The 19,081-nt window shown below is 34.0% G+C and overlaps 1 protein-coding gene across 2 annotated transcripts; it reads right to left on the bottom strand.

The window, feature by feature from the left end:
• Positions 1-278: 278 nt before the first annotated feature.
• Positions 279-8,743, bottom strand: LOC132625687 (uncharacterized). Of its 2 annotated transcripts, XM_060340285.1 has the most exons (12): positions 8,552-8,743; positions 8,301-8,416; positions 6,527-6,556; positions 6,295-6,431; positions 4,869-5,048; positions 4,720-4,783; positions 4,521-4,628; positions 3,507-3,660; positions 2,859-2,948; positions 2,450-2,505; positions 1,264-1,321; positions 279-808 (listed from the first exon to the last, which is right to left on the bottom strand). In XM_060340285.1, exons 1-12 carry the CDS (start codon positions 8,631-8,633, stop codon positions 636-638), a joined length of 1,248 nt encoding a protein of 415 aa, XP_060196268.1. In that variant the 5' UTR covers positions 8,634-8,743; the 3' UTR covers positions 279-635. The 2 variants fall into 2 exon arrangements, with proteins under 2 accessions (XP_060196268.1, XP_060196269.1); XM_060340286.1 differs by lacking the exons at positions 279-808; positions 1,264-1,321 and adding an exon at positions 1,702-1,758 and having other exon boundaries at positions 8,552-8,740.
• Positions 8,744-19,081: the final 10,338 nt, after the last annotated feature.

Genomic DNA, 19,081 nt, shown 5'->3' with positions numbered 1-19,081 from the left:
CCTCCGGACTCCAAAAGAACCTCATTTCCAATGTAGACGTAATACGAAAAATTGATAACTCCTGAAATAAGTGGTTAAAAAGGTAATTAAAAAGATAAAGAAAGATAGGCCCTTGCAAATTTCAACTTTTTTAAAACAATCACCTGAAAGAAGCTAGACCCAGTGATGCCACTGTAGTTATGCTAATTTTCTCCTTTTGAAAATATGATTTTTACCTCATAAGATTTGTGCTTAACTTAAATCCAGCATATACCAAAGCCACCTATAAACCAACTCAGTTGTATGCATAATGAAAAACTCTTCCAAAGTGCCTCTGGAAATTGAAATCCACAAAATTTGCTTATCCGCATAATCTAGCATTACAGAGACTAAACAGGATGATTAGGCTTGCCTCCTTAAAAAAAATAAAAAAAAATAAAAACTGGAACTTGTCTTCCAACTGGCTAGCTGATATTTAGCAAACAATGCATTCAATTACTCAAGTTCTTCGTCTGCTTACACATACAAATGCAGCCCATTCATTGAATTCACACTACTTATCACCGCGTTCTGGTGTGTATGGTATGGTGCCCTTTAGTTGAACTGGCGAAGTTACCATGTGATCGAGAATAAAAGGATTCCAGGAATCAAAATTATTATGCAGCATCGCTACTGTCTGCTTTTGACCTTTTACTCTTTTTCTTGGTCTTCACTTTCTTGCTTCCACTGTGTTCTTTTGATGCCTTCTTCCTTTTAACAGGCTTCACTTCCTCTTCTTCCATCTCTAATGTTTCATCTGTATCTTGTTGCTGAGGAGGTACCTGAATTTCTGTACAAGAATAATGACACCTCTACTTGTTAGGATAGTCAAATTAGATCTTATAGAAAAGAAAAGGCTAATAAAGAGAAGGCGGGAAGGTGGAACAGAACAAAATTAGGTAGGGCATAGTCTGGCTGATTGTTAGTCTATTAGACTGACAAAGATGAATACAATCAAGAGTTCAATAGCTGTTAACAAAATCAACCGAAAATTTTTAAAGGCAAAAAGAGGAGTGGTGCACAAAATCGACCAAAGAACTCCAAGTATGCTCATTCCAGGCACCCATATGGTGGAATATATATAACAAAATGAGAATTTTTTTGTCTTCAGTTTTCCTGATAAGTTCCCATCTAAATTCAAAAAGGATTTGAAGTAACGGATTGTATACAAGAATTTAAACGCCATGTGTCAGAAGCAAAATATTTATCATGTAAAAGCTAGGAGTTGTACAAGGAAAAGCTCACCTCTGGCAGAAAATTTTGAATAAAAAACAACACTGCTAAGATGCTGCTTCAAGAAAACCTGCAACCACATACCAGCTTGTACTTGAGAATCTTCTCTTCTACTGATTTAAGATAAATAACAGATACACATTCATCATTCATTCATTACGCCTCATCCCAAATTAGTTCAGGTTGGCTACATGAATCCTCTGTACACAGTTAACTATTTTTAAACTGCCCGTCAATCTACCGGAAGGTCCGGAACCCTACTCTTTATCCGGGCTTCGGACAGGCTGTGCTTTTGATATGGGTGGAGATTTTTGTTACTGTCTCAGATCAATCCCAAGGTTTTGTAACCATGGACAATAAGTCATTGCATTCTGCGTTATTAACAGCCAACAACGTTGCTTTTAAATTTTCAAGGAATACTCATCCAAATTCTCGCTTTTGTAGTATTTCTGCATATATGCATGCTTATGAAAATTCATGGCACCGTACACCCTTGGATCTGAATTGCTGCACGGTGTCAATGATGGGTAATCAGAACATGTTAACCTTCAATCTCTTTTGAGCTAACTAGTTAACTACTTTGTAACATGTAAGAGGGAAGACATAGCAGTGTGTTGAAGCATAAGATCCGAACCCAAAAATATTATCAGCACGGACCAGGGGCGGAGCTAGGAGGGCGCAAGGATAAAATTATTTTATATACATATATTGTAGATGTTGAATCCGCTTGGCCTCTTCATATGCTTATTTCTTTATATTTGTTGAATCCCCTTAGTGAAAATCCTAGCTCCGCCACTAGGTAGGACTATGTCTAGGAAACCCATATACTTTATTTTTAACAAACTATTATCTTCACCAAAGGGGCAAGAAAAGAAAAAGATAAAACCCAGAAAGAAGGGTTTCTTCCTCAAGTAAAAACCTCTCCTGTAGAAATGTCACCAATTATCCCTTTAATAGACAGAGCATGTAGGTCTTGGGGACATTACAACACAGTTTAGTACTCAGCGTGACTTTGTTGAATTAGACTGTTAACTCAACAAACATTAATTTTACCAACTTCAAAGTAGAACAATGGTAAGTGAATCCAATGGAAGTGAGTGCTTAAAGACTGAAAGTCGACTTTCTGAGGACACAGGAGCTGTAATATTAAATTGTCCACTCAATTCTCAAAAATCTATGAAACAAATAAAAAACATACCGCAGACAGAAGTTGCCTTGACTTGACATCCCAAATGCGTAAATAGCTGTCCAAACCTAGTCAAGAGTATTTTTGGTCAAGTAAGTAACTATGAGCAATAAAACTTGAAAAAAGACAATAGCACTTCTGTAAAGAGACTGTGTTCCAGAGCTCCAGCTCTTAAACAATGTGAGAGATGAGGTTTCACAAGCTTAAGATTTTCTATTATGAGATCATATCTTGTATACAGAAAATCTGGAGCCAACATAAAAATAGGACAATATTCGTGTCCCCGGGCAGCAGCTTCCATTAATATAGGAAATATATATATATATATATATATATATATATATATATATATCCAGATCAAATTGCCGTGGACAAAGTACATTGTACTATAAAGAAGCTAACAGCGATTTCATATACTCACCACATGAGGCTATAACTGGGAGCTCTGGATGCCTGACTATGGATTTTATACTTCCAGAACATTTCCCCAAGAAGGATCCCAAAAGTTTCCCTAAAAAGGAGGATACACTCAACTGTGAGACCCACAATATGTGAATTAAATGAGCCTAGACATGTGAATCACAACATGAGAGCAAATTCATAAACCAAATCACACATTCTTACACATGATGAGCTTACATCAAGTCATCCAAAATAAACGCAAAGTACAGTGGCTAAGATAAACATAAAACCTTATTAGCATAGAGGAAACACAATAATAATAAATTGATGATTTCTGTTTTCACATAAAACATTTTCCTTACTATCATAAACGCTATCCGTTTTGTGCCAGAACCAAATGACAGAACACACTTGGATACTGAAAAATGTGGAAAACATGCACAATCACAACTTTTTATAGCAATATCCTCAATATTTGGAAAAATCTGAATACTGGTTTTAAGGATCTGTTTCCCTTTTCAATGTACTCTTTCTCAATAATATAGTATTACTTACTTTTTAGTTAAAGGCAATAAAGTACTATTTACTTGCATGGCAGAGATATAAATATGTGAGTTACTTTGATGACAACATAAACAGCAATCACTATGGTGCGACAATAGTTTACCAGTGCGTATATCAAAAGAAGCAAGATCGCCAGACCCATTTCCTATGTATATCGTATGTCCATCTACATCCACAGCTACAGCTTTAATAGGGGTCTCGCGAAAATCAAATGAAACAACAGGCCTTCTTTGTGCAGAAATATCATAAAGACGCACCTACAAAATAGCCAAGTTGGTACAGTATATATTAACAATAAATTTTACATACATGAAAATTTATTTTTAATCCCTTGAGCAAGGAGTTTTCCACGTAAAAATACTGCGTTGATTCTTGCATTGCATTACGTAAGGGAACTGGTACACAACCAGGTCCTTCATATACTGTTTGGTAGACACATAGCCTACAACAATAAGATTTAGGGTCTCTGTAGTTGATAGTATAACAAAGGGGGAGCACCACAATCTCTTAAAGAACTTATGCCCCGCTAGGCATAATTTCAATTTTGAAGGGCAAAAATTAAAGACCAGCCCATTTGAAGGGCAGAAATTAAAGACCAGTCCATTTGAAGGGAAAATTATAGACCAGTCCATTTCAGCAGCAGCACCATAAGAATTTATGAAAAAAAGTAAAGGACAGAAAATGATTCAAAAGGAATTTACTGGGTGTGTCCAATCTATTTCAGCACTGATACCGGCTTAAAATGTACAGTATGGCATTTTGGAGTATCACTAACTTATAAGAGCCAAAAAGTTATAAACCATCCAACTCTAGAATCAGCTCACCCATTTGGGAACCTTGTTGGTTTATTTCTTGGACCCACCTCTCCCCTCTCCATTTCCATTCACTCATCCCTCTACCCACTCCAAGAAAGAAGTGGTCCTAAAAAATTCCTTTTGGTCTCACAAATGTGAGAGAATTCCTAGTGTTAGTCAAAAGATGCAATAATAAAATTGCATGAAGTCCTTCTTGGAAAGAGAAGTATGAATCCATTGCATCAAAATTGCTCTCTTGATATAAAGGAAACGCACATGCTTAACAGAGGCAATGAGAAATATTAGCTAAGAAAACAAAATACCTGGTGACTGTTCATGCCTGCAACAAATTTGCGGTGGTCATCTTTGCACAAGAAAGTTGCAGATGCAAACCAAGTTGGGGTGAATATACCAAGGCTATTTTTTGCTGGCTGGAATAAACATTTAAAATGACAAATTTAGGTATAAGCAATCAATTCTTTCTCAACTACAAATGCTACACAATATGACGGTGGATCTCACAGATTTTGCAGTCCAAATTTTAGCACACTGGTTCAGATCCCATACGTTAACCTCAACGCCCTTCCTGAAATATCAAATAAGTCATAACAATCATTCTATTTTCCACCATTAAGGTTATCTGGCAGAACCCAATATTCACGGTTACTCACCCACCAAACAATGCATAGTTTTCATCTGCGTCAACCTTGGAGTACAAAATGCTGCCTGAACCACTAACATTCCATGCCGTTTCTGTACCTTCAACACCAGAATCTTCAGGTGATTTTGACATTTTAACACACTTCATGCTTGTTTGTCCTTTTATTGTGCACGTAAGCAGGGTACATGACCTATAAATGTATAAGAAAATATACAAATGTAACACGAAGGAATTTAGGAACGAGCCTATTTTACTCTGCGTGAGATTTACATTAAATGCATCTTCCAAGCCGCATCCTTGTTAACTCATTGCCAACACATTGAAAGCACTTCGCTTGGAGTGCTAGTTACTTTTTTTTAATCAAGTAAAAGAGTGCTAGTTACTAACCCGCATTTAGTAACTCATTATCAAAAACTAGGTTGTTTTGCTCACCACTATTGAATATGTTGGCTGTGGATATCAGGAAATATTAATTGAATTTAGTAGCCATCAATTATTCCACTTTAGGCACACTGCAGAAGGGAAACTGTATACAGGTGCTAACACTTACCTGAGAATTCCAAGTTATTAACTATGTGTAGATATTATCATAGGAGGTTTCTTGGTCAGGGATAGCAAATGGGATATTAGGGGATTAACTCTTCGCCAATGTTAGGTTCATATTTAGGGCCACTGATCACTCGGAAGACCAGACTCCATATTAGGTTCATATTTTTCCCCTGGCTAACTAGCGAAGGGTCTTGCTATTTTTTTTTTATATATAAGGTACTAGCGAAGGGTCTTGCTAACACATATTAACATCAGAAACAACACGATCATCAGTCGAGATCAAGAAAAAATAGCCTTTTACATTTACCTTTATCCCTCTTATTCTTCCACTTCCCTATCCTCCCCTATAGTCTATCCATCCTCATATCCAAGAGGTGCCTACCTAAAAAGAAAAGAGAGTGCGGAAAACTCGTGTATTCTCAAACCTCAACCAATGCAAACTCTTATTTCTTTTTATTATTCCTTTGGATCATCACCTTATACACTCCCTCCTTTTTTCCTTATCTTATTTCTAGTCTCACACAAATTCCAATATTAATCATATTGTTTACAACTAATAACTGCAGCGTAACAATCCTATTTACAACTTAATGAAAAGTACAAACTTGTCCTCATAGGAACCACCACATCTCTTGTGCAAATCCAAACAACCTCCAGGGATGTCATTACCAATTCAAGAGTCAATAGCACATTTGAACAGGACAGTCTACCTTCCGCACCAATCAAGAACTGGAGAGTTGCATATTTAAAATAATTGGAGCACCGAGCAAAATGGGCTATTGAGCAATGTGTTTTTATCCATGTCTAAGAATGTTCACTTTAACAAGTTGGTGACTCAATGAGCTAACCAGGATAAGATACTTCCAAAAGCAGGTTGAAGACAGTACCTTGATGATGAGTCCTGCCTCTCTTTTCTGAATAGATGCAAGCCGATAACAGAATTATCTTCAGATATTTTATCACTTTGATTTTGATTTGAAATGGATGCACAAACATTTCCATTGACAGGACTAAGCACCTCAATCTGTGCAGTATAAAAGTAGTAAAGGGTGCTGCTCAACACTCAAGAAAACAAAACTTCATTTATCCTGATTTTGATCAAAGATAAAAAGCGCTTACCAAGCCATTTCTTCTTGCTACACCTAGAAGCTGCAAACAATTATTAAAAACCACAATGGTTAGATATCTCACAGGCCAAGTAGTTCCGTAGAAGCAGTTGCCACTCAAAGGCTAAATTATTATCTTTAGAAGATGAATATCTAAATTTTATGGAGATCAGTTCTAATATGATATCTGCATGCTATATAGCTAGATGATTTACTGGAAGATGCCAGCACTAAGCAACTATAATCCTCGATTGGGTTTAATTTTAAGCAATAAGCATGTCTACATAAAGCATACAACCTAAAATTGAGCCAAGCTGTCACTTGAAATGCCTCAATCCCTAACATGGAGGAAACAGAATTGTTTTGTTCTGTTTCTTCCTGACAATTTTGCTCTCTCTTATCTTGACGTTTGGGTTAATGACAAGAACTATCCATTCCATTAACAAGCAAATCAGACCAAAAGTCCTCCGAAGTACAAAGCACTATCAAAGTGCAAGAGGAAAAAAGGCCCTCAGCCAACTTGATTTAATAGTGGAAGAAGCTTCAGCTTTGGTTCATTTTCCGAAGCTTCAGCTTTCGTTCATTTTCCTTTCATACATTTTTCTTTGTAATTTTCATAGGAGTTTCTATACATTGCGATATTCCATAACCAAAACCTTTTTCACCCTTTTCTGAAACTAGAGAGAACTGATAGTGTACTGAAATTCACAACTCCAAACAACACCTAGTGGCTCTAGAAACAGCTCCTACGCAATAACTTAACATACAAATCTCATCTCTCTATCAAATAAAACTATCCACCCAACCCGTACATTATACATGTAGAAACACAAAGACAGAAAACATTATTCCACAATGAGTTAAAAGAAACACTAAGGGGTCGTTTGGTAGGATGTATTAGAGAAAGTAATACATATATTAACTTTGGTATTATTAATTCCTTGTTTGGTAGTGTTTTCAACCTATGTATAACTAATGGGTAAATAGCGCTTTTGGTCCCCGAGTTATTGCTATATTCCAATTTTGATCCTTGTGTTATTTGACTAAGCACATCAGACCTTCAATTAACCTAAGTGTGTGATTTTTCTGTTAGAAATTCTCTATTTAGTGGACTCACATATTTAATATAATTGTAAATAGATTGCTATCAATTAAAGAAGCCCATTTTTATGATCTAATAAAGTGTTAATTTATAGAAATATCAGTTAATAGCGTATGGGCTTCATATATGAGAAACCCAATACAATTTTCAGATATATTGATGGGCCTATATCTGAAAAGGTACCTATTGTGAAAAGTCATCTCGAAGAGTTGCCTTTTCTTATTTATAGTGTTGTGGTCCCTAAGTCTGTTACCGATTATTTTTCTCTCTGGCTCATTAAGAGAAGTGCCATAAAGAAAGTAACAAGACTTAGAAGATCCCTCCTTCCTTCAATTGATTCTTACTATGGACCAAGTTAAATGCCCTAACAAATCTTCTAGATTTATGTAATTGTCTAATGATTTACTTGCGATCTTGTATGGAGTGTATAAAGTTTTCCATCATTTTCTCCTTTAAACTAACATATGTTAAACTGTTAACAGAATATGTGTTTGGAAAAGAACCATAAATAGAGCTGATATGAGTCCTTTTTGTTCCCCGCATAACTCACCTCATCATTACTAATACACCCTATTCAGTACTATTTTTATACGCTCTACCAAACGACCCCTAAATGGAATATTACCCCACAAGTAGAATAATATAGCACATACATAATACAATGAAGTTGAGAGGGACAACTTACAGGGTCAAATTGGCGGTCTATAATTGACGTGGCAAGAACACACCTTGAAGCATCAGGCTCCCCCCATCTCTCCACCACCTTAGGAGCTTCCTTTTGCTCACCCTTTGCTTCAATAACTGCACCCAACAAAATCTTTTTTAAGAAAAAAAATACCCTTTGCACTACTGATTGTGAGCTGAAAAGGGTCAGTTTCCATTCAAACAAAAATACAATTTTTAGGAAAAAAGATCCAAAAAGGTATTTACATTTACCTTTGATTAATCCAAGAATGTCAAAAGTTAAAGCTCTAAGAGAAGGGCAACCAGGGGACTCCAATGTGGTAGTACGAGGCATATTTTTCTTCTTTGTTTGTTCCTATTCACTACTACTTTTATTGAACAAGAAAAACCCACAAATTCCACTACTTAGAAGGTATAAATAAAGACCCAAAAAGGTATTTACAGTGAAAGTTGGAGGAAGGGGTGGCGGCAAACGCCAAAGAGGGAGGAAAGGAAGAAGAGGAGAGAGCGGCACCAGCACTAATGTAAGATGCACTATTGGGTATTTATAAAATTAAATTGTTCAATACATGGGTTGAGCTCAAAAACATGGCCCAACCCCAGATACCCAACTAAAAAATGAACGGACATAACAATTGTCCTACATCTAATAAATAAAAGGCCTAGCAGGGTAAAATTTAATTTAAAAAAAATGGAAAATTGACGTGGAAATACAATAAGGACATACTATTGGCACAAAACAACCCAGATTTTAACTATTGGCATCTAATAGCCAAAATACAGAATTCCTTCTTAAATATTGGCATTATATAACCAACTAATTAAATATACAAATTAATTAATTCTCACCTATTAAAAAAGTATCTCCTTGTATCTCCCCATGTTCCCTCTACGTCTGTAACTGCTTTTATCTCCCAAATAAGCTCCATCTTTCTTCCTTCTTTCTTTAGGTATATTTACAGGAAATCTAAACTTCCACAGATGTATACTCCGATACTTTAGCGATGTTTGATGTTGTGTTTAAGAAATTATTTAGGAGTTTATTTGTCTTGCATTTGAGTTTTGAACTTTGTAAGTAAACAATGGTGAGGAAACATGTAACTATGGGGGTTGTAAGAACTTCACACAATAAGGTAGCCGGATATTCTGATTTTGAAGATCCGATATTTGGGGATTCGAATTCTCCACAGGCAAGAGTAGTTGAGGATGAGATTCGGAGTTAAAAAAAAAAAACAATACAATTGAAAAGGGAAAAAAAATTGCAATTGGGGATGATACATAAGATGATGAGAAAGTCAAATCTCATAACACTAAGGGTATTCAGAAGCAATACAATGTTAAATCTAAGAATACATTGAAGGTAAACCCTCTTTAAAGCTTTGCTATTTGATTTCTTTTTGGTTAAAACTTTTTTTTTCATCTCTTTGTACTAATTCCCTTTATCCCCCTTTCTTCTCAAGTCTTCCCTAGTTCTCTGTCTTAGTCTAAAGGAAATGTCAAAAAAAGAACCAAGAAACAAAGTTACAAAGTTTATGACAAGTTCATATTTCTATTTATGGTTGGTGTGTTGCCTAATGTGTGTTTTTCCTGGTGTGCTGGTCCTCCACAGTTCTAAATCCATATGTCGTACCAATGGAATACTATGTATATAGGATTTTAGGCTCTAATAAAGTGTTACATTGAGAAGTAATGTGAGATAGTTTATATATATAAAAATGTGATACACTGAGAATGTGATACATTTATTGCCCATTCCATTATATTGCCAACACTCATGTGATACATTGAAAAGTGTTAGATATACATTGTGTGATATACATTATATGTTAATACATAAGGTACACAATAGGATGTACATATAATGTCAATTGATCTCATTTTTTCACATTCCTGCCCCAATTTTCCTTATGTACAATTGTTTGGTGGTGTTGAAAAAATCTTCAAGAGTAGTTAATCATTGAAAATTTATAGACGTAGAGGGAATATGGGGAGATACAAGGAAATACTTTTTAATAGGTGAGAATTAATTAATTTGTATATTTAATTAGTTGGTTTTATAACGCCAATATTTAAGAAGGAATTCTGTATTTTGGCTATTAGATGTCAATAGTTAAAATCTGGGTTGTTTTGTGCCTATGTCCTTTTGCATAGTGTATCAACAGGGAAACATAATTGGCATAAAATAGCCAAGGTTTAAGAAGTTGGTAATGAATGGTCATTTAACACGTTTTGGGTCATTAAAACTTGTACCCCATTATCCAAAACCAGCCCTTTAAAATAGCTGCACATATCATTTTCTCTCCTACAATTTTTCCCCCTCTTTCATTATCTATTTTATACTATAATATTATATTAAAAGCATGAACTTCTAAATTGAAAAGTTAAATTACTTTAATACCTCTCATTTCAACAAAAATACCCTCCTATTTAATAAATAAATTAAAAACTAAAAAAAACCACTAAACTAAAAAGAGAAGCAACGTGTCTGTTCGGCTGTTTCTAACTTTGCTCCATCAAAGAGTTGCAACGTTTTAGTAGAAGCGAATTTCAATTTCTACTTTACTCCCACCAAGCTTAATTGTTTTACTGGTATGTTCTATTCTCGTTTTTTGCATAATGAATTGAAAAGCTTTACCCTAAATTATAATTTTTAAATTATCAAAATATCCTTTTAAATAATTAAACTACCCTTCCTGTAAATAATGATAAGAAAAAGTTGTCTCTCAAAAACAATGCCCGCTTTGATAAGAAGGGACGTGTTCTTTGAAGATGTTCCGTTCTTTATTGATACTAAAGGATGCCTCCGTCACTCATGTTCCACCAATAATCTCCTAAAATATCCACTTAACTGTTAAGTGGATATTTTAGGAGATTATTGCCTTATGAAAGGATAACTTCAGAAATAATTGGAGGAATTTTTACCTTTTATACGCTAGGAAAGGTACTTGAAGCAGTAAGATATTTATTGATTTCTAAGCAAGATAGTGGAGGTTGCTGTCAATTTCTATCAGATGCAAGAAAGAAAATTTAATCCCTTATACCACGCCTTGGTAACTTACGTAATATACATGTTTTCTTCAAATCTCTTTTGCTATTATAGCCAATGTTTCTTAGTACATCTTATTTGTTCATTACTTCTTGACTCATCATTTCTTAATTACTATCAGAAATTCTCTCAACTAAAACAAGAAAATGATATCAAGAAGTAGAATTCTGAAACAAAGTAATACACTTTCTTCCTGCGTATGAAATGTGGCCTAATGAGCTAATGGCTAATTGGCTATCACTATTAGATTTGCAATATTTTTTTCATGAACAAATTTGATTAAGAATTTGGTGTTCATGGTTCGATTGGATGCGGCCTAAAGAATGGATTATGAACAAATTGTTGATCATGCTTAATTTCACACAATTTCAATAATTTTAGGCTAAAGCCTTTTTGTGATTACAATTGTGATGTCTTCCTTATCAATTAAATTAAATTAGGATAAAATGAGATGCTTATGGAATTACTTTTCTTTTTTTTTTGGTTCAAATACTTCAATAGTTATCAATATTGTACATGTGAAATGCAAAAGAATGTTACGAACTATTTTTAAGAGTCTCTCATTTCAAGTTTTAGTTTGCAAGTAATTTGCATTTAAAAATATACTTTTCTTTCCCTTACAGATTTAATACCGCACTAAAACTTTGTACTTTTCCAACAAGTTATTAGGATTACTCGACTGCATAGAAAAGTACAACCACCTCTTGATAGAAACATATGGTGAACATTCTTCCTAATTCTTATGGTTGGTTTTCTTTCAGGAAAGTCTTTTTATTACTATGGTCTTTCTCTTTATTGCTTGCCTTGAACTGAAAATAAAGTGACAATATTTATTACATAGATCAATATTTTTTACTTGTCGGGAATTCACTAGGTATGTTGTTGTTGTTGTGGTGGTGGTGGTGGTTTGAAAAAATGGATTTAAATTCACTAAATTATTTTAACCAAAATATTCATAAATATATAAATTATAACTATAACTTCTGTCTAAGATCATAACTCATCAAGTTGTATCCACTGATTATATCATTGGCATGAAATATTTTATTACTTAAAAGATATGATGTGTAAAGTGAAATGCTTCTTTAAACGTGTTTGTGCCCATAGCATTGACAATAAAATTGTTTATTTAACATATATTGTTGGAAAAAAAAATTAAAATTTTATACTTAATTATAGCAACTTGTCTTGACCATTGTTTATAAGCAATGACATTAGTGTTATTCGATTTAGAAAAGGCAAAGGAGTTTGATCCTTCTAGAAGAAAGCTTGTCATGTCCAAGTAGATACACACAACAAAGACTGTCTTAATGAAATTTTCCACCATTATTAACTATATCCCAGATGATATAATCAAGAATGCTTACAGGATCGCGTGCTTCTGATAAAATAAGAAATTTTGAAGTGTTCCTTCAAGTGCCATTAAGATAAATGAGAGAAAGAAGAGCTCCTTATTGTGATAAGGCTAATATGAAGAAAGGATCGTGTTCATCTGTGGAAGATACACATCTTATTAGAAAATAGAGATAATGGTCAAAACTACACCTGAATTATCATTTTTTCAAGAGTTTTCTACTTGAACTCAGGTATGCGAGTTTCCTATTGAACTATCACCAACTATTGATTAAAACACACCTCAACTAAATTCTTATGATTAATAAAAAATTGAATAATTTCAAATGGTACAAGGGATATAAGGATATTTTCCTTTTATATTTACTTATTACCTAATTTTTATTAGTAGACAAAAAAGACCCATTATCCAATTCCATGTTTCACATCTACTAGCAAGATTTGAACTTTAAACACTTATCCATGTATAAATAAATATTACTTAATACTTATAGGTGTATATAGTGGAGTTGAAGATTTTATGCATGACATGCACATTGAAGTAGAAAATGCGAGGCTTGAACATTTAAGAAAAAAACAATCAACCTTGAGAACACAATAATACTCAAGCGTGATTGATATAGTTATGGCTGAAAGATACAGAGAAGAAAATTTTGGTCAGAGAGAAAATTTTGATCAGAGAATCCGCTTCCGACATCATCTATTGGAGAAACCAACTTTCAAAATGGAGATATACCAAAGTTTAATTATGTGAAGACTGGATGAACGACCTAAAAAAAGACTTGAAGAACTAAGATAGAGTTGATTGTAGATGATGTATTTTGACTTTAATCATAAAAATTGTTATGCTAGATGTTGGCTTTTAGGTGTATTTAAGTTGTATTTTTATAACTAAGTTAATGTTTTCTGAATATGTAAGCATTAACTAATTTAATGTATATGTATTCAGTAAAAAAAGACATGGAATGCTGCACGTGCCGAGAGACTAGTTCTACTAAAATCTCTTCATAATCTTCTCCATACTTCTCACTACGTCAAATAAACTTCATTAAGTTGTGCGACAAATTTATTCCTCTCCTTGTTCTTCCCAATCTACTTAATATATTTCAACTTTTTAGGAGAGCAAAAAGAACACATCCTCTTATCTATTTCTTCAATTTTTTCTTTTTCTTCGAGAGTTTTTAAATCGGCATTTCCGCGATGCCTCTACTGGGATTTTTTATCTCCTGTTTTGCTCTTTTTCCCCATAGGTGTGTTTTGAGTTCTTCATTGATGGGTAGCCGTGTTTCTCTCCATTTTCATTTTTTTTTTCATTCCATCTCCTTAAATTTCTATAATTAAAACCGATATTCTATCAAAATATATTTCATATCTTTTGCAATAATCAGTATACAAAGTTTTTTAAAAAAATATGAGATATTATTAGTATGTATGGCTGGGATAATATGTATACATATTATTAGTATACATACTGGTCTAATGTATAACTAGAATAACATGTATACACATTATTAGTACACAAACTGTTCTACTTTATAACTAGAATAAAATGTATACATGTTATTAGTATACTATTGTATAACTAGAATAAAATGTATACACGTTATTAGTATACATACTGGTCTACTGTACAACTAGAATAAAATGTATACATGTTATTAGTATATAGACTTGTCTACTGTATAATTAGAATAAAATTTATACATGTTTTTAGTATACATATTGGTCTACTGTATAACTAGAATAATATGTATACATATTAATGTATATCAATATGTATAGAACCCATTTATTTGAGATATTATGCTAGTATACATTCAATATATCACATTATCACATTTAATCAACAGAACTATATATATATATATATATATACATACACCATGATTTCAGAAATTGGGATACAACCAAATTCAGTTTCAATATTCATTCTCGAAAGTCGGAATAATAGCATGTCTATCAAATGTAAATATCGAGTGCTGAAAACTTTTACTATATTTTATTATGATGTGAAGTTTTTTTTTTTTTTTTTTTTTTCTTGAAACCCAAATAATTTGGAGTTGCTTAGAACTTATAAGTTATAGTTGCTGAGAAAAATGGTAGAGTAATATTAAACTCTAAACTGGAATTTTGCTTATTAGATGGAAGAGAAAATCAAAGTTTGCACGTAACTAATCCCAATTCCAACAGAGACGGAGGTGAACAAGGAAAACAAATAATTGTTACGAAACAAGAAAAAGGGGGGAAAATTGGATCCCTAATATTGCGCTGGATTAATGCATATTTGGCTACCTAATGCCCATATTCTTAGGCATGTTTTTGCTAAATAAAATTGGGTCAAAAGGATGCCAATTTTATTTAGGACTTGTATATATATGTCAATTCCCATAGATGGAAATATTACAAAATGAAACATAATTCTATGGATCGAAATGTTACTTGAATACATAATGTTATAAGTTCATATCATCGTATTGAGTTATACAAAAAAACTTAATTTCAAACTTTTAAACAAAAATAATAAATCAATAGCACATATATATTTTTTTCCTTTAACCCAGGATTTGAAGATATTATTATCAGATAATGTACACAAGCATTTTCAAAGTGTCTAATACTTATTTGAGGGAAAATTATAACTGATCACTTGATCAATATTGGAGTACTTTCTTGAATTGCAAGAAGTAGGACCGCTCTTTATTTGGTGCTTCAACATCATCTGGTGATAATATCTCTTTATTTTCAATCTCTCCATGTAGTCCCCAAATTTCTTGAAAATTTTTAGTCATTTTGACAATAATATCTCTTCACGTCTCAATTGACTTGCTTCTTCTGTTCTGTTACTCACAGTAATATCGTACTACCAAACTGTATGCATATAATAAAAGCACGTAAAATGCATAAATTTCATGTCCAAGGAAAACCACCGGAAAAGAAAATGATAGCAATGAAATTCAACAAATTTAGAGAGTAAAAAAGGACACCGTAATTTATTACTAAATAAAAAGAATACCCCCCCCCCCACCCCTCCCCTCCCGGAGCCGGAAGCTTCAAATACTACCAACCTCTCTTTTCCATCGCTGGCTGGTATTGATAAATGATAAGAAATTGTCAGAAAGATGCATTATGTGAAAAATTGATTCAAAATGAAAGTTCCGCTTTGGATAATAATAGAAAAAGAATTGGAAAGAGAAACCAGTGTTGGTAAGAATTGGTCACAAAACATAACATTCACCTCATAACGCCAGATATCTATAATTTCAAGCCTTCCACCTTTCAAGATATTTCTCTTTGCCATTCGCCAGTAAGCAAACTAATGGAATGGTCATTCGCAATAATGAATCATTCTGACCTATATGTCTAACTAATTGCAACACCTCAAATTCTCTTCAATGTACATTATAAGAATGAAGAAAAAACGGTTGGGTAATGTATTGGATTGGCTATTAAAAGGAGTATTGTTGATGATTCGATGTATGAAAATTAATGAGTAATGGAGGAGTAATTTATTTAGCTAAAGTCACCAATTAATACATAATACTTCCATTACGTGGTTTCGTTCATACATTTAGGGAAATGGAAGAGTCAAACTCAACAGCCTTAATCATAGATATGAATGTTTTTGTCGTTTTGTATTCATACCACGAATGTGAAGTAATGTTTATCAATTACTTATTTTGTATATTTACATTTTTGTACAATTAATGTTCAGAAAATATTGAATGACTTACGGGTAAAAAAGTCGTTCAACATTTGGTGGACATTTTGGTAATTCAATTTTTCAACTTAGGGTCTTCCCACTTTTAGAATAGTATGATATGATATGATAATACACTGTATATATAAAAATATAATCCTTCCCAATTACTCTATTTCACACTAATTGCGGAGAGACGTTGCTGCTAAACATGGCCCAAAAATGGTACATCAGCTGACAAATACTTCATGCTTAGGACTACAAATTACAATTAACACCGCAGTGTTACGAGTTAAAAATGAGATTCATAACTAAAGTTGGATTTTTCTTTAATAAAAAGTCTAACTTGAAGTAGTAATGTCAAAGAGTAAATAAAATGCATCACTCTCAACTATATTAGACTACCAAGTTAATCTGTGGAAGAAAAAAATATTGTTATCAATTTCCTTGCGCAGCCTTAGACAATATTTTATTATGTTGTCTTTGATTGAGGCTTTGGGTCCCCAAATCTCCATATACAAGAAGTTATTAAACGTTTGGCCTTTTTGTATTATTACCAAAATTTATAATGTGTTTTTTCCGGTGAAAACTGATTAAATCAGAAAATCAATTCGAGAATTGTTTTTACAGGGTTTGAAGACATGTGAGGCGTACCCGATCTTGAAAACTCTTTTATGAGTCCAATTAGCGTGGCAGTGAGTACGAGTAAAGCACAATGCGAGATAAAAAGCAAGAAATGATTCAAGAATGTAACTATTTGAAATAATGGATGATCTAGTGTATATTCCTTAGAGAGAAAAGAGAGATAGTGTTAAAAAGTGTGGGCTAGATGATCCTCCCCCCCCCCCCCCCACCCCAAAGATATCCTTATATAAGCCAAAGTTGGACTTTTCAAACCCCTAAGTACAACTGATGTGACCTCTCCGCGGCTCCAATGCCCATACATGCTCCAGCACTTTGACCAATGTTGATTGATGTGACCTGAGTTGGTAGGAGCGGAAGCCAGCTGTAAAGACTCTTCGGACCTTCTGAGCATCGGGTCATGCGAACTCCGCCGGGTGCACTTTTCACCTAATACAATATGTGACTTATACAAATTAAAATGTATGTTCAATGCAAAAACAGTGCAAGACATATTCTATGATAAGCTACAATTACTAATTGGTAACCTGATAAAAAATCGCAATTAGCATACTATTACAGGTTAAACCACATTAATAATGTAAAAAATATTTACATTATCATTATGTATTACCTAAAATCCAAATTAATACCCTCTAATACATTTTAGTAGCAAGAGTAACAACACAAAATTTTGAACATAAACAATCAAAGTTTTACAGAACTAGGTAACTTTAAAATGGGTTGGGGATGAGAGAGAAACTCTAACCAATCTCTAAAACCACACTCCCCCCATGACCAAAACCTATAGCCCATCAATGGAAACTCCACCCTCACTATCACCAGAACTACCCTAATGGAGGACGACCAAACTCCAAAACACAGTTACAAAGAAGTAGTATTAGAGAAAAACAATACCACCTCCAATACATACCAAGACACACTTCACAACAGTGATGTTCAAAATTCAGAAGAAGAAGGAGAAAGTTCTAAAGACTCAATCTGTCTCTCTGAGGAGGAGATGAACAGACTATACCAACAATGGAGAAACTCCTTAATTATCAAAATTTTCAGCAAAACAAATTCTCCACCACATCGTCAAATCAAAATTGATGGATCTATGGCAACCAACAGAGCACCTAATCCTGATTGATTTGGATTGGAACTTCTTTACTGTTAAATTCCATAAAGAGGAAAACCTCACCAAAGCCCTTGAACAATGTCCGTGGTTTGTGTCACGAAATTTCCTCTCTGTGCGGAAATGGGAGCCAAATTTCGTCCCCCAGGAAACAAACATCTCCTATACGGCGATCTGGCTTATAGTTCCCCAACTACGTACGAATTCTATGATATGAAAATCCCTAAGAGAGTAGGTAGAAAAATTGGAAAGTTACTCAAAATTAACTCGTGCACATCGTCAACACTAAGGGGAGGATATGCTACAAATCCCACTGCACATACCGGTAACACAAACAGTTAGCATTGGAAGTCATAACAGGCGGTGATTTATAAGGGTGAAGGAATCCTGTGCAAGGGTTGTGGAAGAATTGGCCACATGACACAAAAATGCACCTTTGCAACTGAAATTCCAAAAACTGATAAGCCTGCAAAGAAAATTCAGAAAACTGACCTACCGAAAAGTGGAGAATGGAAAACAGTAACTTTTCCTAAGAAGAAGAAGCCAATACAAATGAAGGGCAAAGGAAAAGAAGGAAAAAGCACAGCGAAAGCAGCCATACCAACCCAGGTAAAAGCTTACAATGAAACTACAGGTAAGTTCTTTGAAAACCAGCATTTTAAATTTAAGGCAAAAGCCTTGTCGTAACCTTCCCCAGACGGGGAACCATCAACGAGTAAAGTGAAATAAAAGGCCCAAGGTAAAAGAAAAATTGACCACATCAACAATGGGCCCAATTATTTTCCTTCACCTAGGGCCTATAGACCCAATGTACAATACCCAATAGAAATGGGCCCCTACGGGCTACAATCCTAAAGATTTTGCAGATAGAATCCAAAAAGATCTGCAAATTCGCACCCCACCCCAAACCAAAAAAGTGGAAAAGAA

The sequence above is a fragment of the Lycium barbarum genome, unplaced genomic scaffold, assembly GCF_019175385.1.
Source record: "Lycium barbarum isolate Lr01 unplaced genomic scaffold, ASM1917538v2 unchr_scaffold_29, whole genome shotgun sequence".
Classification (NCBI taxonomy): Eukaryota; Viridiplantae; Streptophyta; class Magnoliopsida; order Solanales; family Solanaceae; genus Lycium; species Lycium barbarum.
Note: the sequence above shows the minus strand (reverse complement) of the source record. Positions and strands in the feature narration are given on the sequence as shown.